The 27126-nt window shown below is 45.2% G+C and overlaps 2 protein-coding genes across 9 annotated transcripts in view; both read right to left on the bottom strand.

Moving 5' to 3' along the window:
- Positions 1-1326: 1326 nt before the first annotated feature.
- PGD (phosphogluconate dehydrogenase) lies at positions 1327-18162 on the bottom strand. Its single transcript, XM_079987061.1, has 13 exons — positions 18005-18162; positions 14525-14600; positions 11859-12038; positions 10538-10603; positions 9700-9818; positions 8490-8559; positions 7824-7958; positions 7051-7240; positions 4893-5023; positions 4253-4386; positions 3331-3430; positions 2506-2628; positions 1327-1633 (listed from the first exon to the last, which is right to left on the bottom strand). The coding sequence occupies exons 1-13, from the start codon at positions 18010-18012 to the stop codon at positions 1514-1516; spliced, it is 1452 nt and encodes a 483-aa protein (XP_079843187.1). The 5' UTR covers positions 18013-18162; the 3' UTR covers positions 1327-1513.
- Positions 18163-20890: 2728 nt separating this feature from the next.
- Positions 20891-27126, bottom strand: part of KIF1B (kinesin family member 1B) — a 139787-nt gene continuing 133551 nt past the window's right edge. For all 8 annotated transcript variants that reach the window (XM_079986704.1, XM_079986705.1, XM_079986706.1 and 5 more), the window contains one exon: positions 20891-26986. In XM_079986704.1, coding sequence (XP_079842830.1) covers positions 26944-26986 — 43 coding nt within the window. In that variant the 3' untranslated portion in view covers positions 20891-26943. The remainder of the gene's footprint in view (positions 26987-27126) is intronic.

The raw sequence follows: 27126 nt of genomic DNA, 5'->3' as shown, positions 1-27126 counted from the left end.
GTGCACAGCGGAAGCGTGCTGGGCCCATAACCAAAATGTTGATTTGTAGCAGTCCAAGTGCACAGCGGAATGATGAGGAATATGTGTACATACTCTAAATTGATTTATTTACATTTCAAAGCTGGTAGATTACAGAAAACCATCTTGTCTCTGCCGGAGCAGAGAATGTCATCCTCTCTCCTCTGAAGCACGGAGAGAATCACACTGTGTGAGAACAGTGAAAAACAGGAAACCAGTGTACGTCACATCCAGCCTCCCCTTTCCCGTGGGAAACACAACAGCAATGCTGTCTGTGGAATGTAAACATTGTCTTGTGACAAGCCTTTCGCTGCACAGTGAAGAGAGCAGAAACCAACATATGGAACCTGAGTTACCACTGTACTGGTTTGCATTGTTGATTTCTTCTTCTTCCCCTTTACTGTCATCCATTCATTTGCTGTTGTTTTGTCATGGTCATTGTCTGATGGGTCTAGCGATTGTCATGCTGGTGGAACCACCTCCTCCCTTAAGAGGACATCTAGTGAGGTCCTTCATTGCATCCTTGAAGCCTCCAACTACCAAGGTTTTTTCTGCAGCAACGCCATTAGCCCACAGTATGGTGAGGGATGTGGCTGAGTCAGTGCTGCATACCAGGATGTAGACTGGGAGGGGCAGTGAACATGGTGCAAATGCCCCTCTCTCACTGTCCTTTTATGCAGTTGGAGGGAGGGACAGGTGAGCAGTACAACCCCAACACCATCTGCTATTAGGTGGTACTCCAGCTGCAGAGAGTTTTCCCCCAGTCTATATACCTGGTGCTCACTCAGCCATGATGCGCACTGGGTGACCATGGACCAGTCACTGCCTCTCAGTCTAACCTACTTCACAGGGTTGTTGTGGGGATTAAATGAAGAGGAGGAACCACATGCACCTCCTTGAGCACCTTGGAGGAAAAGGTGGGATATAAATGCAATAAACCAACAAAATACTCTTACAAGCTTTCGGCGTCAGCTAAAATTGGTTTTCTTATCCCAGGCATATGACCTTAATTTAGTGCGTCTTAACACTTTTAGATTTTGGAATTATACTTGGGGTGATTACATTGTGGCTCCGCTGTGAGGATGGGAAATCCAGGCGTGCTGCACAGCACAAGGGCCTACTTGCAGGTTCCCTACAGACGTCTGGTTGGCCACTGAGAGAATAGGATGCTATACTATTGGTCTGATCCAGCAGGGCAACTGCTTAAGTTCTTGTTTCTGGCTTGAGATTTTGGTCCTTTTTATTATTAATTATTATTATTATTATTATTATTATTATTATTATTATTATGAAATAAAAGTCACAACATTTTCAAAGAAGGATTTAAATGTTTATTTTAGCTCTCCTATAAGACATGATCACAACTTCTTTAAAAAAAAAAAATTGCCCCAAACGTGACAACTAGAGAAAGTGCTGAAGATACAGAGAATAACCAACAGGAAGAGGGAATGTTTTAGCTCTACAGTATTTTCCACTTTCAAGTTCAGGCTTCCTTCTAGGCATTGTATGATGAAGAGGAAACAGAGCCTCCATGTCCTGTCCAGTTGGTGTGGATAAATTCGCCTGGTTTTGACAACAGTTCGTAGGTGTGGGCACCAAAATAATCTCGTTGAGCCTTTGAGAAATTGCATACACATGGTTAGTGCTATAGGTTGCCAAAGTAACACAGTCAACTTTCAGTTGTTGCTAAATTCAAAAGAGGCACACTGAGGGTTGCAGCCCATGTTAGTAATACTCCGAGTAAACCGACTGAAAATAACTGATGTGACTAACTTAGTCCTAATAATGTAAATGGATCTACTTCGAGTAGAATTTAGTTTGGTACACCTAAGAGGTCAAACCCATTGCCTCTACAGTAGAGTCTCCATCAGTGTTGGTAAAACTAAAGAGGATCCTTTCAGTTCAGGGATGGAGAACCTGGAGCTCTTTAGATGTTGCTGGACTACAACTCCCATCATCCCTGGCTGGGACTGATAAAAGATGGAGTCCAACAACAGCTGGAGAGCTGCAGGTTCCCCTTGCAGAGGGAAAACAGGTAAAAATACTGCTGGAAGCTGCAGCCTGTATGGCACTTTCAATCTAAAACAGGCAATGAGGAAACTCAACAAAAGGGAAGGAGAGGAAAAGATGAAGGTAGGGATGATCATGGGCAAATGCAGCTACATATGCTTAAAACATGGGTCCTTTGAAGAATCAAATTAAGGGGGGTTAACCAAAAGGCCACAAGAAAATGATGGATTTTAAGGAAGGCCAGGAGAAAGGTGGCACCACAAATTGTGCTGGATACAGAGACATCAGGTGGGCATTACCGTTGGCCTCTGTGAGAACAGAATGTCAGACCAGATGGGCCCTTTGGCCTGATCCAGCAGTCAGGCTCTCCTTATGTTAACTAGGGAAATGAGCAAAAAATCTGAACGGAGCAAAAAAGGTTGGAGAAGTTTCAGACCGGACTCCACACATGCCAAAGCTGTTTTCAGACTGGCTTACCTGAATCAGGTTGGCTGGCAGAGTGTCATGCCTGTACCCATCATAGAAAGAAAGTGCAGTGGTGAAGCACGGCATTGGGATGCCAATTTGGACACCAGTGCTGATGGCACGTCGCCATGATTCCTAAGGGAGGAATGATGTAGTAGTAGTTACCTTCTTAAAAGTTGTATTCGGCCAATGACCCTTCATCCACTGGAAGCATAGGGTTGTCTCCACCGCTGTCCTTGGGCAAGTGGGACAAAGTTTCCCCTTGCACAATGGGACTTTGCCACCCTCTCCATCCCAGCTCCCCACCTCTGCTCACCCTCAAAATCTGCTCCCAAGGGATGGACAATGGACAGCTATTCTGAGGCTGTGGTGTATGTGAAGCTGTTCATAGCAATGCAAAATTAAGTACTTTATCTCTTAACATACATACATACATACATACATACATACATACATACATACTGCACTTAAAAATGGTCAGGTACTTTCTAAAGCCACACTCACCTCACACATTTAAAGCACTGCTGTACCACTTCAGACAATTCTGGAAGCTGTAAGGTGCTGTGAATTGTTAGGAGAGACCCCACATTCACCTCACAGAGCTAGGTTCTCTGAGTTGCTCCACAATCAGTCCCTCTTCAGGGAACTCTGGGAATTAACTCTCAGCACCCTTAAACTACAGCTCCCATAATTTTGTTTTTTTTTTTGGAGGGGAGCCATGATTGTTTAAAGTGGTATAGTGCTTTTCTTAAAAATACAAAGCAGTATACAAATTAAATTAATAATAATAATTTAAATATATGGTGTGTGCATGTGGCCTCTTCTTCCTGAAGTTACCTGGCAATTCTCTACCGCTGTCTTGAAAAAGTTGTCCAACAGTAGGTTCTGGAGATCAGGGCTTCGATCAAAAGCTTCTTTGATTTTCCCCAGGAACACACTATGCAGGAGGAATGCAAAAGCAGTTAGCAGGATTTCTTCAAATCAGTGAGGTAAATGGCCAGGAACCCAAAAATATATGTGGACCAACATATTGTAATCAAGGGCAGGGATAACCAATGATGTTGTTGGACTCCAATTTCCATCGGCCCCAGCTAGCATGGCTAATAGTCAATTCTCAGAAGAATTAGCAATCTCTCTTCCCAGGCAAGTCTGGGATTGTAGCTCTGAGAGGGGAGTAAGGGGTCTCCCAGCACCCTTAACAGACTACAGCTCCCATAATCCTTTGGGGGGAGCAGTTTAAAGTGATATTGTGCTTTAACTGTATGTTGCAGATGGGGTCTGTGTCTACAAATATGTCACCCAGGAAAGAGTGCTAAAAAAAGTGTTGTTGTTTTTTAAAAGAAAAGGTCTTCTGATCCTAAAATCAGCTGGGACTGCACCATGCCCATTTTAGAGATTGAGCAACTGATCCAGAAAATGAGAAGTTGCAGGCAGGAGCCCTTTCATTTCCTCTGCTGTGTCTCAATGGGAGAAACTTCCTCAAACTCAGAGCATAAGAAGTGGGAACAAATAATTACAAAAGGAGAGACAGAGGAAAGTAGAGGCAGAAGCACCCTTAACAAGCTATCATTCCCAGAATTCTTTGGAGAATTCATGACTGTTTGAAGCGGTACAATACTACTGTAAATGTAGAGTGTAGGTGCAGCCCCAGTTAGAATCTCAACTTTTCAATTCAGTTGGTCTGAGCTCCAAATGAAGAGGATCATCTCCCTGTCAATCGACAGCCCTGCTCCAATCATATCCTATCTGTCTTGCTTACCTTCGGATGATGCATCCTCCCCGCCACATCAGGGCAATGGCACCATAATTCAGCGTCCAGCCAAACTCTTTTGCCGCTTGCCTCAGCAACATGAAGCCTTGCGTGTAGGAAATAATCTTTGAAGCATACAGGGCCTGCAAGGGAGCCAAGGGACAGTGTCAAGATTTAGAAAGAGGTTTTCAAGCCAGGGGCTGGCTCCAGAAGGTGGCAAAGTCAGCCATTTGCTGAGCCACCAGAGACAGAGAAACGACCCCATCAACCCAAAGAGAGTTGCCCATCGTCATGGATCACATTACGTCAGAGTTAGTGTGAGGGAATGATTGGTTTGCACACCCCACCACCCACTCCAGATTAAAGGAACCCACTGAACATGTCTTGAGTGAGGAAGCCTATAATTCTGGAACCACTGATACAATCTCTACAACAATCTGAACCTCAGACAATGGAGGTTCTTGTTGGAGACTATAATGCAGAATGATGCATCTTCCCCACACATAGGATAGTGAATCTCCAGAATTTTGTTAGACTATGACTCCCACCACACCAACCGCTGGCCATGTTGGGTGGGGGCTGATGGGAGTTGAAGTTTGACAACACCCGGAGGGCCACAAGGCTAGCCCTCCTTGGCCTAACAACTCACTTTGCGGATGTCCTCCAGAAACGCCGCCTTATTCCCGCTAAACTTAGCTGCATTGGGTCCACTCAACAGCTTGCTAGCTTTCACTCTTTCGTCCTTGAGGGAAGACAGGCACCGAGCAAAGACAGCCTCCCCTTTGGAGAAAGAAAAACCAAACACCATGAATGGCTAAACTGAAGCAATGGCAAACAGGACCACAGTACTGTGTGTACACAGGAGACTGCTTTCTGAAACAACACAAATTTATATTCACTGAAAAACTATTGGGTATCTTGTAACTGGAGGCAGGACATAAAACTTACCCATTTGGGGCTTCCCCCAAAGAATCCTGGGAACTGTAGTCTGTTAAGGGTGCGTAGAGGTTTTAAGGGAACCTCTTTTCCTCGCAGAGTTTCCTGGAAAGAGGGACTGATTTTTAAACCACTCTGGGAATTATTGCTCTGTGAGGAGAATAAGGGTCTCCTAACAACTTTCAGCACCAAAAACAGTTCCCAGGATTCTTTGGTTAGGGAAAGAAGCCACAACTGATTAAACCAGTACCGTGGTGCTTTAAATGCATGGAGTCAAGGTGGCCTAAATGGCAGTTACTTCAGACTAAGCACGCACAGCATTGTGCTGTAAGCAACCCCACCCCACAAAACAAACTACAATTCTAGATATCAATGGTAAACTCCGAGTGCCAATCCTTGTGCATACGAAAGAGAACACAAACAAACACGCAAATGGCAACTGTATCATCTGGCTTGGAGAAACCCCAAGTTTTGCAGTGGTACAAGAAATGTTTTTTTAAAAAACAACCCACTGAGGACAGAGTATATTCAGCAGGAATGTAACACTCATTGAGTGCTACAGGGGATTATTATTACTATTATAAAAATATTTTATCAGTCACTTTACTCACAAAAACTGACCCAAAGCGACTTTGGGACCTAATTGAGTAGTGCAGATAAAGACATGAGTGGCTTGTGGTAACCGGGAATGGAAGCAATTGCCCCACTTGTAAGGACTGACAGCCTGAAAGGCATGGGCAGAGGGAGTGCAAACACACAAGGTGAAAAAGTTCTTCAGATTTCCTGTGAGTGACTCATACTCTCACTGCCGCAGGTGCACTGTGGTTCCTCCACACTCTTGCAGTCACAAAGGTAGCCCCTCCTCTCCCCCCACTTTCTTAGCCAACCAACATCCTTCTGCATTGTGAAGGGATGAGTCAGCTGCTTTAGAGCAGGAAATTGCAAGTCATGCTGATGTAGGAAGGAAACAGAAGGGGTGAGAGAAAGAAAAGCAAACCATATACCCAATCCATTAGCAATTTACCTGGCAACCCTAGGAGCCAAGCCTTGAACCCTATGTGGAGGAGGTTTGATATTTAAAAGAGGGGAGAAATGCAGAACACAGTAGGAAGGGTGTGTGTGCTAAAGAAGAAAGGCAGAGTTGATAACTCAGTGGTAGAGAATGTAGAGAAGATGCATTGCATACAAAAGGATTCTTGGTTCAGTCCTCAGGATCTCCACTTTAAAAGGAGCTTATTTTGGAAAACTGCGAAGGATCCTTGCCCAAGAATGTAGAGAACCATCACCAGTCAGAGCAGGAACATAGGAAGATGCCTTATACTGAATCAGACCTGTAGCTCAGTACTGTCAACACAGATGGGCAATAGCTCTTCAGGGTTTCAGACAGGAGATATTCCCAGGCCTACCTGGAGATGCTCTACCACTGAACTATGGCCCTTTGCCAGCTGTGAAAACAGCACAGAAGTGTGGATGATATTTTGAGTTTGGAGGATCCTGAGCTCACACAGCAAACTTACTGGTTGTCAGGCATAAAACCAGTGCGGTGTAGTGGGTAGTGTCAGGTCTTGGAGACCAGAGTTCAAATCCCTACTCAGTTCACTGGGTGACCTTGGACCAGTCACCATCTCTCAGCCTAACCTACCTCACAGGGTTGTTGTTGAGGGTAAAATGGAGAAGAGGAGAGAAACATGAATGCCACCTTGAATTCCGTTAACGAAAGGTAGCACAGAAATCTAAATAACAGCGACAAACTCTTGGGTGCCTCAACTCAGGTCTTTCAAGTAAACAAGGACTGCACCACATATCTCTGGGGCCCCTGCCCCTCCCATCATTGCCACATTTTAGTGCAAATCTATGTCAAAGTTATTTACCAATTAGAGTGACAGGGACCCCGTACTCTAAAGCTGAGATAGCCGTCCACTTCCCTGTTCCCTTTTGCCCAGCACTGTCCCGGATCTTTGGGAGCAAATGCTTCCCATCAGCATCACGATACTTCAATATGTTTGCTGTGATTTCGATCAAGAAGGAGTCCAGTTCAGTCTTATTCCACTGCTCAAACACCTAGGGGCAAGAGAGACAAGGAGCAGAGAGATCAACAACCCCCTCCCTGAGACCGCCAGGTCTTTTTTTTTTTAGGACATGGAGTGCTCTGTGCTCTATAAACCTGATGCATTTGCTCTTAAGAAAATAGGAAGATGCCTTTGTTGCTCTGCTGTACACCTCCACTGTTAGGGACTTCCCCTGCATGCAAAGACAGGTTCTGGTGGATTGAGCGGATGATTGTGGGTCCTGCAGTCAAGAAGGCAGTTTCTGCTGTAGAGGTAAACCTTTGGGCCCTTCATATGTTGATGGGCCACAACTCCCATCGGTCACAAGTCAGTCTAAGTCAGAGATGGGGAATTCCAGATATTGGTGGACTCCCATCAGCCTCAAGCAGCATGGCCAATGGTCAAGGATGTAGTCTGACAACATATGGAAGGCCCACAAGTATCCCATCCCCCTAAAGGCTCCTGGGAACTCCATCAAGAAAAGGAGGCTCCCTGCTGTGTCTCTGTGTAAGTGCCTGTTCTGGCTTTTATTTAGACTTATTAAAACTGGGTCTTCACCCATCAGATTCAAGAAATTGGTTTGTCTTGTGGCTCACCGCGGCCATCTCGTCATGGTCCATGCCTAGCACATCCTTCATGAGGTGGTAGGCTTCGCAGATCAGCTGCATATCTCCATACTCAATCCCATTGTGCACCATCTTTACAAAGTGCCCAGACCCCTCGTCTCCCACCTGCCAAGAGTCGTGAGAGAGAAGAATAAAATGAATTATTATTATTAAGATTTATATACTGCTCTTCATGACAGTATCTCATAGCGGTTCACAAGGTAAAAAGACAAGTAAATAGTTTAAACAAAACCAACAAAACAATAACCTCCCTCCCACAAACACATATAAAAGACTTTAGAATATTAATCAGCCTTATAAAACCAAAAAAATACAAATACAAAATACATGTAACACAGAACAATTTATAACAACCCCCACCTCCACAATAAACAAGTTAAAATCCCATTCCCATTAAAAGCATAATTTTAGCACCAGGAGGCTGGGCCACACCCGCATTCTACCCCCCAAGTACAGCCCCCAATGGGCTCGTCAATATTGGAAAGGGTCTGCCTTCTCCCCTTCCTCTTGATGGGGAAGGTGAGGGGCTGGAGAAGCTAGTAACCTTCCAAAAACAATTCACAAAGAGGGGCATCAGCTTGAAGAGTATCTCTAGGAGCATGCAGAGTGCATCATAAACATGTCAGCTCATCTTACCCAGTCGCAACAGGGTTCCCCAGTTCCTACTTTGGCAGCGATGCTCTGAAATATTGGTTTGATGTGAGGCCTGCAAAGAACCAAAAGGATGTTTGAAAAACAAAGCAAAGGCAACAGAAAGGACATCATCATGATTGGTTCACTGTCCTGACCATAACAGAGGCTAGGAGGGCAGAGACGTGAGGTAGGGGATTATCAGTAGTGGCTCCCTACCTCTGAAACCCCCTTCCAAGTGATATTTGGTCTGCCCCTACTACAGAAGCATTTAAGAAACAAGTTCACTTGGCCAGGTGTTTGGATAAGGAAATAATTATTTTGGGGGCGCAGTCCCTACAGATACCATTGCTGCTGTTTACTGTATCTCATCTGAGTCTGTGTTTTTAAAAATTGACTGCCCCAGGCAGGAGAAAGGATAAGACTGAAAAATGGTAAATGAGTAAACAAAAATAAAAATGAAACATACATTTACTGCTTTGGTCCCTTCACAACTCAATCTGAGGAGGACCCAGCTGAAAGAACATGCATTTTTCAGCAGTGACTCCATGTCTGTGGAATGCTCTTCCCAAGGAAACACACCTGGCACCATCATTGTCAAACTTTAGGCCAAGACATTAATGTTTGCCCAGCCTTTCAGTTGTTATGTTTGGATCATACCTTGCTGCAGTTTTTATTTTTATTGAGTGGGAAAGGATTTGTCCTTTTTTTGCAGTTGAAGATGGAAAGCTGCCTTATACTGAGTCAGTCAGACAACTGGTCCATCTAGTTCATTATCGTCTACACTGTCTTGCAGCTGCTCTCCAGGGCTTTCAGGCAGGGAGTTTCTCCCAGACCTACCTGGAGATGCTGATGGGGACTGAACCTGGCACCTTCTGCAGGCCAAGCAGGTGCTCTAGCACTGCTTCCGAAGTGATTTACAATGCAATAAAAACCATACACAGAACAATTAATTGCATATGTAAAAGCAGCTAAAACATTTGCTATATTTTTAAAAATGGGAAAGCAATATACGTGAATTTATATATGGAGTGGAGCAGGATTTGTCCTATGATGTTATTGCAGGATGAGCACTTTGGGTCAATTAATGCTCTTTTTTCTTTTTGCTGTATTCTGGATTTTGTATCATGTACACTTTCATAATTGTAAATAGCCTTGAGAAACCTATGCATTAAGCAACAAATAAATGCATTAAATCATTCTCATCATCACTTACCATGCCTCTTTGGCTCCTCCTGGCATGAGTGAAGGGCCGTACCTGGCGCCCTCTTCGCCACCGCTAACCCCACTCCCAACAAACAAGATGCCCTTCTCCTTGAGCTCCTTGCAACGCCTCTGGATAGGAAAAGAAGGGAGACTCGTTGCTCGGAAAATAGGATTATTGGGGCAAAAGCACTGCATTCTCTACTTAGGGCAACGTATATCTCACAAAAGAGAAAGAAAATAAATCTGACTCCTGTACCAGTTAAGAGCTACATAACCATTTGAAACTTAAAATTCTGCACCGAGTAAAATTTCCTTTGCATCTGGTTTAACAGACATTGGTGGGCTTTAGAGCATGGAGGTAAATAATCCCTGGATGGTTAAGTCCAGTCAAAGGCAACTATGGACTCATCTCACTTTCAGGCCGAGAGAGCCAGCATTTGTCTACAGACAGCTTTTCAGGTCATGTAGCCAGTGTGACTAAACAGCTTTTGGCACAACGGAACACCTTGCTCAAAACTTCCAATCCTTGTACAAAACTCATTGATGAGCCTTTGGGCAAAATTGAGAGGCGGGATATAAAAAGCTGCAGTTTTATAAAATACTAGGGGCTGCACCCCTACTTACTTTGCTCACCAATCCCGCCCTTCTCAAAGCCACCTGCTGGTTGCACAAAAAACTGCAGCATGACAACATCCTTAGGAAAATATGTATTAGGAGAGAAATGTCTTGCAAACAAATCCTAACCAACCAACCCCACAGGTCTGTTAGTGAAGATAAAGTTAGCTCCCACATATCCTCTTGAGCTCCTTGGAGTATACAAGTATGATACAAATGGGCACCATACATACTGTGCTATCTCTATACTCAGAATTCCCTCCATCAATAATGATGTCTCCGGCACTCAGCAGTGGCACCTGTAAAGGAAAGAGACAGTGTTACATCAGAAGAGGTCAGCAGAGTAATGGCCTATCAGGTCCAGCTAATCAAATGCCTTTGGGAAGCCCATGAAAAGGGCACACGGGCAGCAGCCCTTCCCCACTATTCTTCCCCAATGACTGGTACCAAGAGAGGTTTTCTCTGAATCTAGTGGCAGGTGTCCATCTGCAGAGAGTTGCTGGATCAGACCAAAAAGCCTATCTAACCCAGTGGAACATCTCCTGGGAGGGCTATGAGACATCCTCAAATGAGACCCTGGAGTTAGTGCAGAAAATAGTGAGCTAGATGGACTAGTGGTCTGACTCAGTATAAGGCAGCTTCATAGGGCCAAAGCTCAGTGTTAGAGCATCTGCTTTGTATGTAGAAGGTCTCTGGTTCAATCCCCAATGGCATCTTCACGTAGGACTGGGGAAGACCCCTGCCTGAAATCTTAGAAAGCTGCTCCCAGTGAGAGGTAGACAGTATTGAGCTAGATGAACCAATGGTTTGATTAGGTATAAGGCAGCTTCTTATGTTTCCTTCTTCAACTAAAATATTACTGAATTTTAGAGCAGGAAGTGTCTGTGTCTTGGAAACAGTGTTAGAAACTCAGAAATATAAGCTAGGCATCAAATGGCTCCTTAAGCCAAGGTTATAGTTGCCAAAATGGAATGTCTAGCTGCTTTTGGGGGGCAAGATGGCTCTAAAGTCTTATTTTTCAAATGATGGACTGACTGTGATTGATTCTCAGTTAAACATCTGGCTAGTTCAGGTAACAACTTTGAGCTAGGTTAAGAGTTTTGAGGACAAAGAAGAAGAGTCACTTAATCCACGTATACACTATTCCGACTTCGTTTTCTTAATGGTGACTGCTCCTGTTCAGGCTGCACAGAAAAAGCATTTATCATCCAGAAATTCATTCTGATTGTGCAGATAAAATATAACTGATAACTTACCATGAGAAACATAGTAAGCTGGCTTAATATTATCTATATTGACTGCCAGTGGCTTTCCAGGATTTTCCACAGGGAGCCTCTCCCAGCCCCATCTGGAGATGCCAGGGATTGAACCTGAGACCTTCCACATGCAAAGCAGGAGCTCTGCCACTGAGCCCCAGCCCTTCCCCTCAGGGAGGAAAGGTTCAGCCAGCCCTAGCATTGGCCAATCCATAGAATTATGGAAAGTGGCATAAAGGGGCATCATTTGTAAAAGAAGAGGCAGTTGGTCAAGGATGGGAGGAAGAGATCTGCTCACCAGCTTGTTGATGAAGTCATCCACAGCGCTCCCAGCCTTGACAAGCAGGATGATCTTCCGGGGTTTCTTCAGCTTGGAGACCATTTCTTCCAAAGAGTGGGCCCCAATGACTTTAGTGCCCTTGGCTTCATTTACCAGGAAGTCATCCACTTTGGATACCGTTCGATTAAATGCACAGACCTAGGAGAGGGTGAGAGAGAGGGATTGCACTGGGAGACAGTAGAGCTGATGCCTTTTCTGAAATGCACCCCCCCCCCTTATACCTAGTTTTCTAATGGGTTTGTGCCAGGGACTAGGAAGTTATTTGCAGACTCTAAGAACCAAAAGGACAATACATCTGCATGTTCATTTTCATTATTTCCCCCCATTTAACATGAAAAATGAAAGGCTTGGTTTGAATGGATTTAACCTGGTGTGCAGGTCATTTGAAAAAATAATAACCTTTCAATGTATACAGGTTTAGCCAGCTTCTCACACACACACCAGCACTTCCTGCTGAACAATTATCTGCAGAGATCGCTCAAAACAGTAAGCCAATCTATGTTCTGTCATTTAAGGTACTCAAGTAAGTAAGAAAACAGGGAAAGACGAGGCCTCCCACTAAATCAGGGACCTCCGGATGTTGCTGGACTCCATCTCCCATCAGTCCCAGTCTAGCATGACCAATTTATTTATTTTTTTAATAATTTTTATTAACAGGCCAATCACATTATCCAAATCACATTAGTTCCAAATTATACAGCCAAATTTTAAATTTTGTTTGGGGTACCCATACATCAAGCTCCGCACGAGTCCAAACATCACTTATATTACTGCTTTAATTAGACAGTTCTATCCAGTTCAATCCAGATAGTCATTTATTACTTTCTTTCTCTTCTTGTTGTTATCGTATATTCCTTTCTTTGCGATCTCTGATAATTTTCACAAGCAGATTGAAAACAGGCATCCTCTGTCACAAGCAGATTGAAAACAGGCATCCTCTGTGTGGGTTTTGTACTCTTCAAATATCATATCGCTCAGGGACAGCTTCTGTTCAACGCTTCCATAAAAAAAAAAAAAAAATCTTTGGTCTGTCCTTTACTTTTCTCAGGCTTGCCAAATAAATCAAATGAATCAGGAGGCTCTGTCAGGTCAAGCTTGCTCTCCAACATTCCTTCTCTTTCGAACGATCCTGATTCTCCTCCCCCTGTCCTTCTTTCTCCGGCAAGCCTGACTTAGCGAGACACCATTTTTTAACTGCGTCATAAAAATTTTCCTCTTTCTCACCGTTCACCAATCCTCTCTCCTGTTATAATCCATCCCACACAGTTCTTGAATTCCTGCTTGTGATTAATAAAAACGTAACAATCTTATTTCTATCTGGGGTGAAGGGTTATTAATATCACATCGTGCAAAGAAAGAAAAAAAGTTTTTTCCTCCACCCCCCCCTTCATTCCAAACATACAGTCTCCTAGTGGTGATTCATCAGAAGATTTACTTATCCATCCGTCACTCCCGGTCACAGAGATCCATTAATCAGCAGTCTTATCTCTCGAACATTACTTGATGTATGTGCTTCAGCTTCATTTCCAATCATATGTTTCCAATTATAATTCTGAGCTGAAGCAACCACCACGCGCTAATTGGAATCGGCGTCAGGAAGATCTGACTTCACCGAGGGCTCATGCCGAGTGTTCGGCACCCCCATCTCTCGGATCAGGGGGTGCATTGTGAACACCGCTGGCAAGGCAGCGCCCCCCGTCTCCTGGGGGGTAGGAAGACTGCATACTTCCCATAGCAGCCCCTTAACTACCTCGTATGGGTGAGAGAGATGTTATTGTCGGCCATCTTCCAACGCGCCATCTGGTGGCGCAGTAGCTTGACCAATTCTTGGGGGTGATGGCAGCTGCAGTCCAGCAGCACCTGGTTGGCCAAAAGTTCTTTGCCTCTACCCTAAATCCCCTTCCTCGCCTTCTTGTTTCAAACTTTTCTTATCTCCACATTAATACATTTCTTACCACCAGCAGATTTACTATATAGCCAATGGGTATAATTAATTATTTATATTTATATCCTGCCCTTCCTCCCAAAAGAGCCCAGGGTAGCAAACCCACAAACTATAAAGCAATAAAAACATCTACACTGCAGATGCAGACTAGGAAAGATTTCTACTTAATTAGAATTTCTTTAGCAGGCACTGAAAACGCCACAGAGACGGTGCCTGTCTGATATTCAATGGGAGGGAATTCCAAAAGGCAAGGGCCACCACACTAAAGGCCCAGCCCCAACACTGTGCAGAATGGGTCTCTCTCTTGATAAGATGATCTGTTGGGTATATAAAGGGTGAGAAGATTTATCATATATCCTGGTCCCAGGCTGCATAGGGATTTATACACCAAAATCTAGAACTTAGCCCAGTAAGTTGCTAATATGCCATGGATGACTGATTTGGGAGATTTTTATCTTGCCTTTCTGTTCCAATAAGGTGGGAAATCCAACCATCACAGATGAACACAGCTGTAATATAGAAACATCTGGAGGACCAAAGGACCCCCACCCCTGTCTTCAAGCTTCTGCCCTAAGATCTCCCTTCCGCATTCTATACAGTACCTAGCAGAGAGAGCAAGAGAGTCTGTGATAAATAATTGCTTAGCATTTAAAACTTCACACTGGGCATTTCCACTCACCACGAAGCCGTGGTCGTTCATGTTGAGGATGAGGTTCTGACCCATGACGGCCAGTCCAATCAAGGCGATGTCTGCTCTGAAAAAGGGGAAGAACAGACATGGATGCTTACACTTCCCAGAATGGTTTAACAATCCATCCCTCTTTGCACGATTCTTTGGGGGAAGCCATGGCTGTTTAAAGTGGTATGATGCTGCTTTAAATGTACAGCGCAGGTGGGGCCTGTGACACCCAGGCAAGGGTGCCAAGGAACAGGGACGGTTGCAGTTTAAAAACCCAGGCTGTGCTTCTGATCCATGCCTTGCACCAGCCAGGACTGTGTTGTGTCAATTCTAGAGATTGAGCAACTAGATCTAGAAAATGAGAAGTTACACGCTTCTAGAAGCCCTTTCATTTCCTAGCTGTGCCTCAACAATATGGGAGAGACTTCCTCAAACTCAGAGGGATTATATGAGAAAGGAAGAAGAAATCATTATGGAAGAAAAGCAGAGACAAATGGAGGTAAAAGCATAGGAACTTAGAAGGCTGCTTTAGCAGAGGCAGAGGCAGATTCTTGTTCCACCTAACACAGGACTGTCTACAGTACACTGACGGACAGCAGCTCTCCAGGATCTCAGATTGCAGCCTTTGTCAACCCAACCTGGAGGTGCAAAGGGTTGAACCATGGACTTTCTGCATGTAAAGCAGATGATCTACCACTGAGCTATCACCCTTCCCCAGAGTGGATTTGTAGTCCCAGGAACCAGCAACAGCTACAATAATAAAACGTCAGGGATTAAATCCTGAGCTTGGCCCAACTTGCACAACACACCTGTGGAGTCTTTCAAATGGAATTAAGCCAGCCAAGTGTTACCAAAACTGGGCACCCCTCTGGCAACTCTCTCCACACCCACACCACCCCCTTTGCCTTGGGCAATGTCTCTTTGTTTCTCTTTACATCTTCTTAAGCCTTGTCCAAACAATTAGCAAAGGAGACAGTCCTCTGTGTTTGGGCTGTACCACTTCGGATGGGGGGGAGCCCTCATGCCTGAAAGCTACAGTATGTGCAAGCGCTCACTTTGAATCCCTGTAAGTTCAAAACTAGAAAGTCCAGAAGGAAAAGTCAGGCCTAGAAACAACTCATACAGGACTAAGCATTGTTGACAATGACCAGAGGCTGCATTCAACATTAGTCCTCCTCAGAGTAGACACCACTGGAATTAATGATTTCAATGGGTCTACTGGGAGAAGACTTAGCTGTACACAATGCCAGGAGCTGTGAAGTATGGATGGTCAGGTGGAAAAAAATTTAAACATGTGATTCTGCCCAAGCCACACCACTCACTGGCCTTCCTCTGCACTCTCCTTCCCAGTGATTTTACCTGGCTGGTAGATGTTATTGAACTAGGATATCATTTGATTGCCAGAACAGAGAATGGTGAGGTAGGTGGGTGGTGGGTGGCCCTACTCATCACTGGTTAGTGGGCCTCAGAAGGAAATGTGGCTCTTGGGCCAATGAAGGTTCTTCACTCTTGCATTAACTCATTGCAATCCTTGCAATAATCCTGCACAACCTGTTTTTATACAAACCTATGGAGAAGCCACACATTGTGGAATACTGTGCACAGCACCGCTCTGGTCACCTCACCTCAGAAAGGACTTTGTAAAAGGTTCAGACAAGGGCAAGCAAAATGATCAAGGGATGGAGCAACTCCCCTATGAGGAAAGGTTACAACATTTGGGGCTTTTCAGTTTAGAGAAGAGTAAGAAGGAACACAAAAGAGGCGTATAAAATTGTGCAAGGTGTGGAGAAAGCGGACAGAGGAAATTTTTCTCTCTCCCTCTCATAGCACTAGAACTAAAGACTGAATGTTGGGAGATTCAGCACAGACAAAAGAATGGACTTTTTTACACAGCACATGGTTAAACTTTGGAACTCGCTCCCACAGGAGGCAGGGATGGCCAACAACCTAGATGGCTTTAGAAGAGAATTTCAGAATCACACAAAGGAGAAGGATATCACAAATTCTTTGTCCACTGCTGGGAGTCAGTATGCCTCTCAATACCAGTTGCTGAGGCTCACAAGTGAGAAGAGTTGCTGTTGTACTCAGGTCCTGCTTGCAGGCTTCCTATTGAGGCATCTTATTGGTCACTGGGAGAACAGGATGTTGGATTAAATGGGCCTTTGGCCTGATCCAGCAGTCAGACTTTTCTTATTATGTATTGTTAAAGCATGTGCGACATGCCTCCTCACGCTCTGATCATTTATTTCTTTAATTGATTGATTTCATCCCACCAGTTGATCAGAGCAAAAGGAAGCTGACTTATGAGGAGTTGGGCAAGTGGTTCATCCAACTGCAGACACTGACTGGCAGTGGCTCTCCAAGGTACCAGGCAGAGAATCCCTCCCATCTCTAAGGGGAGCTGCAAGAGACTGAGCATGGGACCTTCTGCATGGAAAGTGAGTGCTCTGCCACTGAGCCACAGTCCTTTCCAATTTACACAAAAGTTTAACCACAATCAATTTCCATGCAGCTGAGATTAGCCCAGAAGCCAGAACATCCAATTTGAACCCGCCCTGATTTCCAAAGAACGGCTCAAGAGGCTGAAGGTTTTCATTTCTAATGCTCAACCTTAAAAAAAAAAGAGAAATCAAGAAAACTGCCTCCTCAACCAATCACCATGGAGCCGCAATTAGCAACGATTGAGATTTTTTCCCCTTTTCTTAAAAAAAAAACTTTTCCAGATCAGAAGATGATCCCACCCCACAGACATAAAGCCCCAGGACCTATTTGTCATGCGAAGGCTCGGTCCTGCAAAACGTGAATCAGTCTGCTGCAGAAAAATTTGGGGTTCACTTTTGCAGCCCAACTCCCCAAGGTACAGTACTCTGAGTCACCTAAGTCAATGATCAGTCAGATAAGAATGGATGGAGACAGGAACCAGTGGAGGGAAAGCAAGGAATACCTTTATTTTCCTGCTGCAATAGAGCCCCCCTCCCGCCCCGCAAGGAGGTGAGGGCCCGGAGCTAACAAGCCATGGAAATGCACCTGAGCACCTACAGAGTGCTTACCCCCCCCATGAACCCCACTGAGCTCAGTGCAAACTTCCCTCCGAGGAAAGCCTGGCAGTGCACTCCCTTCTCTTGCACGGGAGTAAGCTTCCTGGAACCGAATGAAGCTTCCTGACTGCGACCCTGCTTACTCGAGAGTCAGCCCACCGACCCACCCGCCTTCACTGAGCTCAGCGAGATGCACTTCCGCATCTCGGTGTGTTCCGGATTAGGTCTGCTTTACGCACGCTAACTTGGAAGAGAGCTTCGCCAAAGTCAGTGGGGTCCATGGCCATTAATTACGGTCTACTCCAGAGTAGCCCGATGAGATTTACTCGCCTAGGAGCAAACCTTCCCCGCCTTGAACTCATCGGTCATTTACTCTTGCGCGTAACTCAGCATTGCCAAGCGAGCCCCGCTAACCCTCTCCAAAATGCCCCCCAATACTTACTGGGCCATGGCGGCGACTCGGGAGGCTTAACTGCAGCTGAGACGAGAAAAGCAGGCGACTGGCGCTCCCAAAGAGGCTTCCACTTGGAGCGGACCCGCCTAGGCCAGCCCACCGCAGGGAGGGGCTAGCCCTAGCCCGGCCCAAAGGTCTGCTGATCGGCTCAGGCGGACGGTGAGCATCGCCCTTTAAAGGCGCAGGCTTCTGCCTTTCCATCCCTCTTTTGCGGTCGGATGGGAAATTTTTGTTATTATCTTTTCTTTTCTTTTTTGCAATGGTTCAAAGTCATGCATTCGAGGGATTGGGTAGTTCGCCGGCTCCCTTTCCCTCTCTCTCGGGCTGTAAGGGTTTATGCACTCAGCGAGCAAGGCTTGCCATTAAAACCATAAATGGCACCATATTTAAATAGACTTGGGGCGTATCTGCGATCTTGCCTCTTGCTTGCCAGATGTGTGCAAAGGTAAGCCACATTCTTACTCCACCTGCTTTTGTCTCTGACCCCATCAGCACTATGCATTCAAAGCTCTGTCATACCACTTTAAACAGTCATGGCTTTCCCCAAAGGATCATGGGAACTGTGGTTTGTTAGGGTGCTGGGAGTTGTGAGGAGACCCTTATTCCCTTCCCAGAATGACGACTCCCAGTGTATCCTAGGAGGAAGAACTGATTGTTAAACCTCTCTGGGGACTGGCTCTGGGAGGGGAACAGCAGTCCCCAAACAACTCTCAGGACCCATAACAAGCCAGATTCCAGGATTCTTTGGGGGAAGCCTTGACTGTTGAAAGTGGTATGGTAGTGCTTGGAAAGTCAGTGCAAATGGGGCCTTTGTGATCTTGCCCAGTGCCCACCAATGTAAAGCCTCCAGAAAGTTCTCTGAAAGGGAATATGGGCTTCAAGCTGAAGAAAGTTCCCCACCTGTCAAAAATATTTGGATGGATTTGCAGTCAAACAAATGCAAAGCAGGTGTCCCACCACGGAGTTATGACTATTCCTACAGAAGCAAGTTTCATGCCATGGAAACAGTACTTTATGGGAGGGGAGAGGGAGAGAGGGGTTTTCATGAATCCCCAACACACCCCACTTTTAGCCCCGCAGAATCTTCTAAAAGCAGTAGCAGGAGGTTGAAGAGCTCTGGGCTTCCTGGACCAATCAAAGGCAGCTTCTTAGATTGAACAGCAGCTGTTCTGCTGCTGAACCACCAAACACAGCAGCACATGAATGTCATTCTAGGCACATGATTTTATACACACATATGCTCAGAGTGCCAGAGGCATGTTCACAATCGCAATTTCTGACTTGTGTGGCCTGGTCCCTCTGGCTTTCTCTTCCTTGTTTCTGGAGGTTATGTAACTTAAATCCCTTTGACAAGATCAGACAGTTCCCTGTTTGAAGTTTCCTTGCTGGGTGTTTTCAGAAATTTGACCTAGGGTACTTGCAGGCAGCCTCTTTATTGAACATTCATTCTGATCTGTTTGCAGTGAAATTATACGACACTGGCTATTTCATGAGCATTCATTCCAATTTGTTTGCAAGGGGCTTAGATGACCATTGCATCAAAGCAAGAGTTATGCCATGCTCCCTGGCACATTTCTCCATCACTTTCCTTACCACAGTGGTACCTCGAGTTAAGAACTTAATTCGTTCTGGAGGTCCGTTCTTAACCTGAAACTGTTCTTAACCTGAAGCACCACTTTAGCTAATGGGGCCTCCCGCTGCCACGCGATTTCTATTCTCATCCTGAAGCAAAGTTCTTAACCTGAGGTACTATTTCTGGGTTAGTGGAGTCTGTAACCTGAAGCATCTGTAACCCGAGGTACCACTGTATTTGGGGGGAATGAGCTTGTTGCACAATACCTCCCCATCAGCTGTAATTGGGTCACCTGGATTTGCCGCTTTGTGGTGTAGTGGTTTGTTGGCTTAGGGCCTGGATGACCAGGGTTACTCAGTGACTTTGGGTCAGTCATAGTCTCTCAGCCTAACTTGATTCACTGAAGTAGGCAAACGGGACCTGAACACAAGCACATTCTCCCCTTCTGTGGTTTCCAGCAACTTTGGAGGAGAGCAATAGCCATCAATAGCCCTCTCCATGAATTTGTCTAATCCTCTTTCAAAGTCACTTGGTTTGGAGACCAACACTGTCTCCTTTAGGAGCGAGTTCCATGGTTTAACTGCACTGTGTTAAGGGTGTAGCTAGCATCCTCACTGCAGCACCTTTCAAGTCCCAAGATGATGAGTGATGGCTAATCATAGCTATTCTTTGTTTCCCCCCTCATATTAATAGCTACAAAAGAAGAGCAGATCAAAACATGTATGGACATTCTCTTTCCCTTTCCCTCAGTTGTTTTTAGTGGTTTCAAAAGTGCACTGCTCTACCAAGTACTAAGCCAGCAGAGGTTAAGAGCTTTTCCAGTTCTACTGGTCCTGAATGCTGGGAGTGAGCTTTCTGGTAACAGTTCAGCACTAGGTGAAGATTTCAGGCTGGTGATACCAGATGTATTTTTACTTATTTAAATTAATTCATTTGTTAGATTTATATTCCATGGTTTCTCCAAGGACCTCAACCTGGTATAGAAAGTTCTTTCCCTCCCCACCCCATCTAATTGGCCACTGTGAGATCAGGATGCTGCCAGACTAGATGAGCCATTGGCTTGACCAGCAGGCTCTGTTATGTCTCATGGCTATTTAAGGTAGGGCTGGGCAGGCTAGCAGGATGGACTTAGTTTCTTGGTATAGAGGAGGGGGAATCTGGTGCCCTTTCAGAGTCATTGTGCATTCAAGCCCCGGATAATAAATTGCAGGATACACCTGCAAACAAACAAAACCACCAATTTGGAGGGGCCCAAATAGCCTCTTGCAAGATGAGGTAAGAAAAGACACACGGAGCTGAAATTTGTTTAATCCACTGGCTTTTTAATCTTTATTTTTTTTCACCTCGTTCACTAACAGTTCAGTGGTGCAAGGTTACCATACACGGAGTTAGATATTGTTATCTGCATTGCACACCTAAAGGCTATACAGCAAGATGGATCAGAATTAGTACAAATACATGAACTATATTTACATTTTGTATACCCAAGCTCCGAACATCAGATATATTTACAAAATAAAACATGGGAAGGAACAGAAAAAGACAAAACAAAGTCAGTTAATAAAAAAAGTACAGTGTTGTGAATGTATTCCTTTCAACCAGGGAAAGACTGATTTTTAATTTAAAAAATGAAAGAGAAGGGGTAAGGGATCGGTTCCAGAAAGCCACCTATGTTGTGCAGGTGACTGTGGTTGGTGGAGGGGTGGTCTGTGTTGACGAGGCGCATGTTTGTCTGTGGGCAACGGGAAGAAGGAACCACTTAAACATACAAATGCCCAATGAGAAAGACGTGTATGCGGAAAGCACATGGAATTTAGGTTGTCAATAAATAGGGGGAAGGAAAACAACACACAAGAACTGTTCTGGGTGGGATGAGCACATGTAATCTTCTCTAGCTTTAGCAGACATCACTCAGAGCCTCCCTGGATGAGGCCCACGAGTCAGCCATATAGAAGGCGGAACAACTCCTCCCCTTTCGCCAAGAGACAGGGGCTGTCCCTTTTGCTCAACAACAACAAAAAAAGGGTACAGGCCTTAAAACGAACACCAGCACAACCACAAGACTTCTTTCAAGTATTATCAGACTGGTCATCAGTGGCTGCACTTCAAACTCGCAAATGGCCTCCTGAACCAAAGAAATTAAACGTCTGCTTCTGGCCCCACCCTCCACCAATGGCTGATGTTTCTAGTATAAGGAAGCACAAATCTGGATACATTCCTGTGACGTCAGAAGGACTGACGGGTCTGTGGACTTGGGGAGGAGGGCGAGGGTGAAGGTGAAGGTGAAGTGAGCCATTGTGGAGTAATGCGATACCCACACGCACGAGGTGAAGTCCAGTTTCACATACATTCACAAAAAAACCCTCAGAGCAGCAAAAAAAATTAGTTTTATTCCCGTTCTTTTAAAGCAGCATGTTAAAAAGAAACAAAACCAAGAGAATGACAAAAATCCAGCCAGCTGTTAATGCAGAGGAGGACTGTACCACTTGATGCATAGGCAGTAATAGACAGTATTAAGTGACGGCAGAACATGCCAAGGGGCAGATCAGCCCAGAGGACGTCCTGCTTTTAGTGTGCAATATAAACTACAGATGCATAAATACACATTACTTTACATATACTTTAAAAACAAAAACAAATTAAATATTCCCTGTAAATTATTAGACAGTAAAGCAGCAGCGAATAAAGTCTTTGCTTTGAAATGCCCTCAGGGGGATTTGTGGGAGGGGTGTTTGGAGAAACCTTCCCACAGGTTTGGAGCCTGACACCCCCTCCCCCTTCCGTAACATCCAGAATGGGGACACTGGCCTGAAAGGTTAAAGTGCATTGCTTCAAACGAAAACCCATATTAAAAGGTTCATAAGGTTATGATTCAACTAGTATATATATGACTTTCAAGTTCCAACATTACAGCTCCCAGCGTGGTCAGTTTTTGCTTTCATTAGGAAAAAATTGTTTCTTTGAATGAGAAAAGTGGAAATCCCACCAGGAGGTGAAAGGTGATCTCAAAGCTTGCTCTGTGTTTGCAGCCCCATGCTCTGTGGGTTGGCTGGCCCATGGCATGGGGCAGAGCCTCCAGAAGGTAGGCGGGTCCTAAGAGCTGGCTGACTCTAGGACTGTGACAGTGAACAGAGCTTTGGCACCTCTCTGGTTGGATTCTCACCCTCTCCTTTCGCCATAGTTCACATTCTTTCCTGGAATTTGGAAAACTTAGGACCAAATTTAAGATGCAAGGGAAAATATTTCATTTCTGTTTGCTTGGGGGACACCTGGCCAAGAGGAACTATTTTATAATGGGCAAGGGACTGCTCACAGTGCCTGACCAGGGACCAGCTGTGAAAAGAAAAAATAACAATTTTGTGTCACCTTGTTTCCAAAGCAGATTACAGCTCTGCTCTTGTAATGGCCAATGCAGCAGTGGCTTAGAATGGATGTTTGCCCTCTTGCCGACCTGAGCTACATATATAAACCAACCTAAGCTGACCTAATAGACATATGACCTTTATATAAGACACTACAATTCCCAGCTTATGAGTATGCTATGACACACCTGGTTTCCACTACCATCCACTTGCTCTTCCTGCTTAAGAAGAGCCCCTTAATGCTTATTTATAGTCCACCCATAGTGGCCTCCTTCCCAAAGCAAAGACTTTGCAGGCTAGTTTTGTTCCAAGTTTAAACAATAAAACAAATACATTGAAAGTTATCTTAGTGTACACATAATATTTCCAGGAAATGTCCTCCCGGGGGGTGTTTCCTGGTTCCACACAGTTCGCCCCACTTCTGCTACTGGTCAGAGGCAGCAGATACGGCAACTTAGCACCCCACATAAAACCTTTTAAGTCCATCATTAAAACCATCGCACAATCGGCTTAGCTCCTGAACCAGCAGCCTCGATCGATGCGCACACGCGTTGGCAGTGAGGACTGTGTCCGTTGTATAAGGAACGTTAATCACTATGCTGAGACTTACACAATCAGAGTACATTGAACAAACAGACCCCATGCCATGATCTGGGCCTCCAAGGATGGTCCCTTTTTTTCCCTGCACAGAGGTTGTACACAAGACCCACAGAAAGTGTCAGGAGGAGTTCCAACCTAAGCACTTAGTTATATGAGAGAGAGAAAGAGAGGAGGGTAATGTTAAATAGAGCCCCATCTGTCCTGGCGCTGCACCACTGCACACTCCCTGATGTCACACGGCAGAGCCAAAACATTTTCTCCCCCACCCCACCCCCCCAAAATAATGCAGCGAGGTTGCTCTGTTGATGAAAAAAATCCTATGGTGCTTAAAGCCTGCATGTCTCTGTTCAGTACTGTGGTTTGTAGGTAAACTTCCTCCCTGAGCTGACCCCCAACTAGATGGCTTTTATAAGCTGCATAAAAAAATGCCAACATGCAAATTTGGTTCCTCTGAACCACAAGGTTGAAATTGCTCTTTAAATCACCTCCTTGATCACAGTGAGCCACAGGAGTAAAAGCCAGCTTGGAAAGGAGAAAGAGGAGGGCAAAGAAGGCCCCACTGAAGAAAAATCAGCCTAACAACACAAGTTCACCTCACAAGAAATAGAAACTTAGAATCTTAGTGGGGAGCTCAAGAAGGGCTTAATTGTGGTTCTTACATACAGAGCATGAGGTCTGCCTGCACCGCTCCAGACTTCAGACATAGGCCTGCATGATGGAATGCTCCTCCATGTAAAATAATTCCAAGCATGCCAAAAGCTAGCATGTCAGGGAAAAGGGTTAGAATATTCTGGTTTTCTATGTTCAGGGAACTATTTTGATAGGCACAAGGATCTATTTGTGCAGGGCCCCAGCTTGTGATCTCAAGTGGCACAGCCCCAAACACCAGTTAAAAATCTCAGCCGATGTTCCCACAAAACTAGACCTAAGAGACATCTAGAACAAGAGCATTTATGTAGGGAGACCTAGAACCCAGTATACCTAGGTTAGACTGACTGCATAAAGTGAACCTACCTTGGCTACAAAATTGCCCAAAATGTTTACAATCTGCAGGATGAGTGGAAGAGTTCCAGAGAGGGGCATTTGTTCCTAAATTAAAAACCTCTCCTACTCAGACACACAAAATGATTAAAAAGGGAAAGCATGTAAACAGGTTTGTTAGTTCAGATTCTACGTTTTGTATGCAGCAGAAAGCAGAGGTGTAGGGAGCTCGTTTTGTTTCAATCCTCTTCCTGAAGCACAAGGACCCCAATACAGCTCTTTTGCTCACATCTCAGCCTTTGCCAACCTGGTGCCCTCCATATGTTTTGGACAACTCCCATCAGCCTTGTGCTGGCTGGTAGAAGTTGGCATCCAAAACATCTGGAGAGCACCAGGCTGGCAAAGGTTATCTTGATTTGGCTTTTTTTTATTAAAAAAAAGTGCATAATGATTTGGGGGTTTTAAAAGAATTTATTGATTGATTGATTGATTGATTGATTGATTGATTGGGAGGGGCTGGTGGGTTTTAAAGCAATACCCCACAAAAGCCAAGTTTTTGCAAAGTTTTAAAAAACCTTTCTTCCAAGAGGATACAACCACACTGAATCCCAATTTTCAAAGCCCTTGTCCTGTTCTTAAAGGAGCCATCAGAGATATCCTGCATAGTTCCGACTAAGAGGAAAGTGTGTGTGGGGGGGGGGGAGGTTTAACCTTTTGGACTCTTCTGGAGAGACACAGATGGGAAAATGGGGGTGGCCGGAAGCATTCTGCTACCTGAAGCAAAGGACAACTCGCCCCATATTTTCTACGTGCAGAAGCTGGGGATTGTAGGTTTCATTCATGGTGCCTGAGGGAAGCAGGGCAGCAGAGCAGCCCACGTGGGCACAAACCCAGAGCTCTGTCCTCTGTGTTAACCTAACTGCCACTGCCCCATCCCCACCAAAAACCACCTGCCTGTGAAGGTCAAATTGCTCTGCCTAACGACAGAACCAGCCTCACATTACTGAAGAACTCTGGCACAGAAGGGACCAGCATTGGCCAAGCTGGATTTTCGCAGCTCAGCCAGCTATCTTTGGGCCCGTGACACATGTGCTGAGGCCAATGGGGGCCCATCTCAGTGCACAGCAAGACCACAAGGGCGGGAACCATCAATCTCAACCTCCCCGTGCAATGCACGGTTTTTGCACCTGGGCATCAAAGGCATCCGAAAGGCAGTTTCATTCATTTGCTTGCATTGAGTGATGCACAGGCCAAGGGGAAGAAAGCAGAGCCTAGTGCACTCCAAAAAGTGATGGCTTGGAAAGGCCGGCTCAACCAAAGCAAGAGAGTTGCAAGCAGTTCAGTTCCATTCAGAGCAGACCCATTGAAATCAACTTACATTAACTGTGTCCATTAATTTCAGTGAGTCTACTCTGAGTAGGACTAACATTGGATGCAATCAACTGGGGGCAGGAAGTGGTGGCGATGTATTGGGGGGACAGAGCCGTGTGTGTGTGTGTGTGTGTGTGTGTGTGTGTGTGTGTGCTTGCCACTGTAGCCTGTTACGTGCCCTCTAAGCTAGCTTGCTGCCAGCAGATGCAACTGCCTGGTCCTGCCAACACTGAAGAAAGATTCAAGTTGGCTTCTGAATGTGGAATGGCTGGGGGGCGGGGATGGACAAAATGTCTTGGGTCAGCCCTGTCTGGCTGTAGCCTCGTGAGCCATGAGGCAGGGAGGCGGCCCTGAAATCTAAAAATTTAAAGTAACAAGTTTTAAAAGCCAAAGTAGGCAGGGTGGGAAAGTGGTCCAAATTTGCCAGCAAGTCTGCTTTCACAAAAGGAGATTTGAAATATCTTGGTCACACTCCAGGTGTGACCAGGGGGTGGACAAAGAGCTGCATTCGCCTATGTGCAGAGGACCTCGCCTTGAAAGCAGCAGCAGTGCAGAGACTTCCAAAACAAAAGAAAAGTATTCCAGACAGAGACAAACACATCACAGAGAGTAGCACAAAGTCAATTGGAATGAAGAAAAAGGGCATCCAGAGAAACAAAAAAGGGGGTGTCCCTTCTTTTTTTTGCCCAGAAAAGTCGTGCATATAAATTGGAAAGTCACCACCAACACTCCCCTCCCCCTTGTTACTTTCTTCAGTTTGGCCACATGCTACTAATAATATTTTCAGCACAGGTATGTGCATGGGGAGGGGTGATAAAAAGATGGTGGTGGGGTTTAAAATAGCTGGAGAAAGTGCTGAAGGGAGGATGGGGGTGGGGAGAGACCGAGAGAGACGAGGAATGTTAAAGCCACAGGGTTGCATACAAGGAAAGAGAGAGAAATTCAAGAATCACAGAGAAATGAGAGGTAACGCTTTATCTATATCAGAAGGCGTGTTAAGAGATTTGGGCTGGGGAACCGGGTGAGAACCCCACAGAGACTCAATATTTCAGCTGTCCTGAGCGTCTTCGGGCAAGTTTGGACCTGTGTGGGAGACAGGAGGAGCAAATAAGCAAGACTGCAGCTCTTTCTAGCACTCATTTTTATACCCTCTTTTCTCACTGTGGGAACAAGGAATCTGAGGGTTGGGGGGCCACATATGGATCTACCCGGCCCTCAGCATT

This window comes from Podarcis cretensis (genome assembly GCF_951804945.1).
Source record: "Podarcis cretensis genome assembly, chromosome: 8".
NCBI classification, from domain to species: domain Eukaryota; kingdom Metazoa; phylum Chordata; class Lepidosauria; order Squamata; family Lacertidae; genus Podarcis; species Podarcis cretensis.
This window is presented reverse-complemented; position numbering and strand designations above follow the sequence as displayed.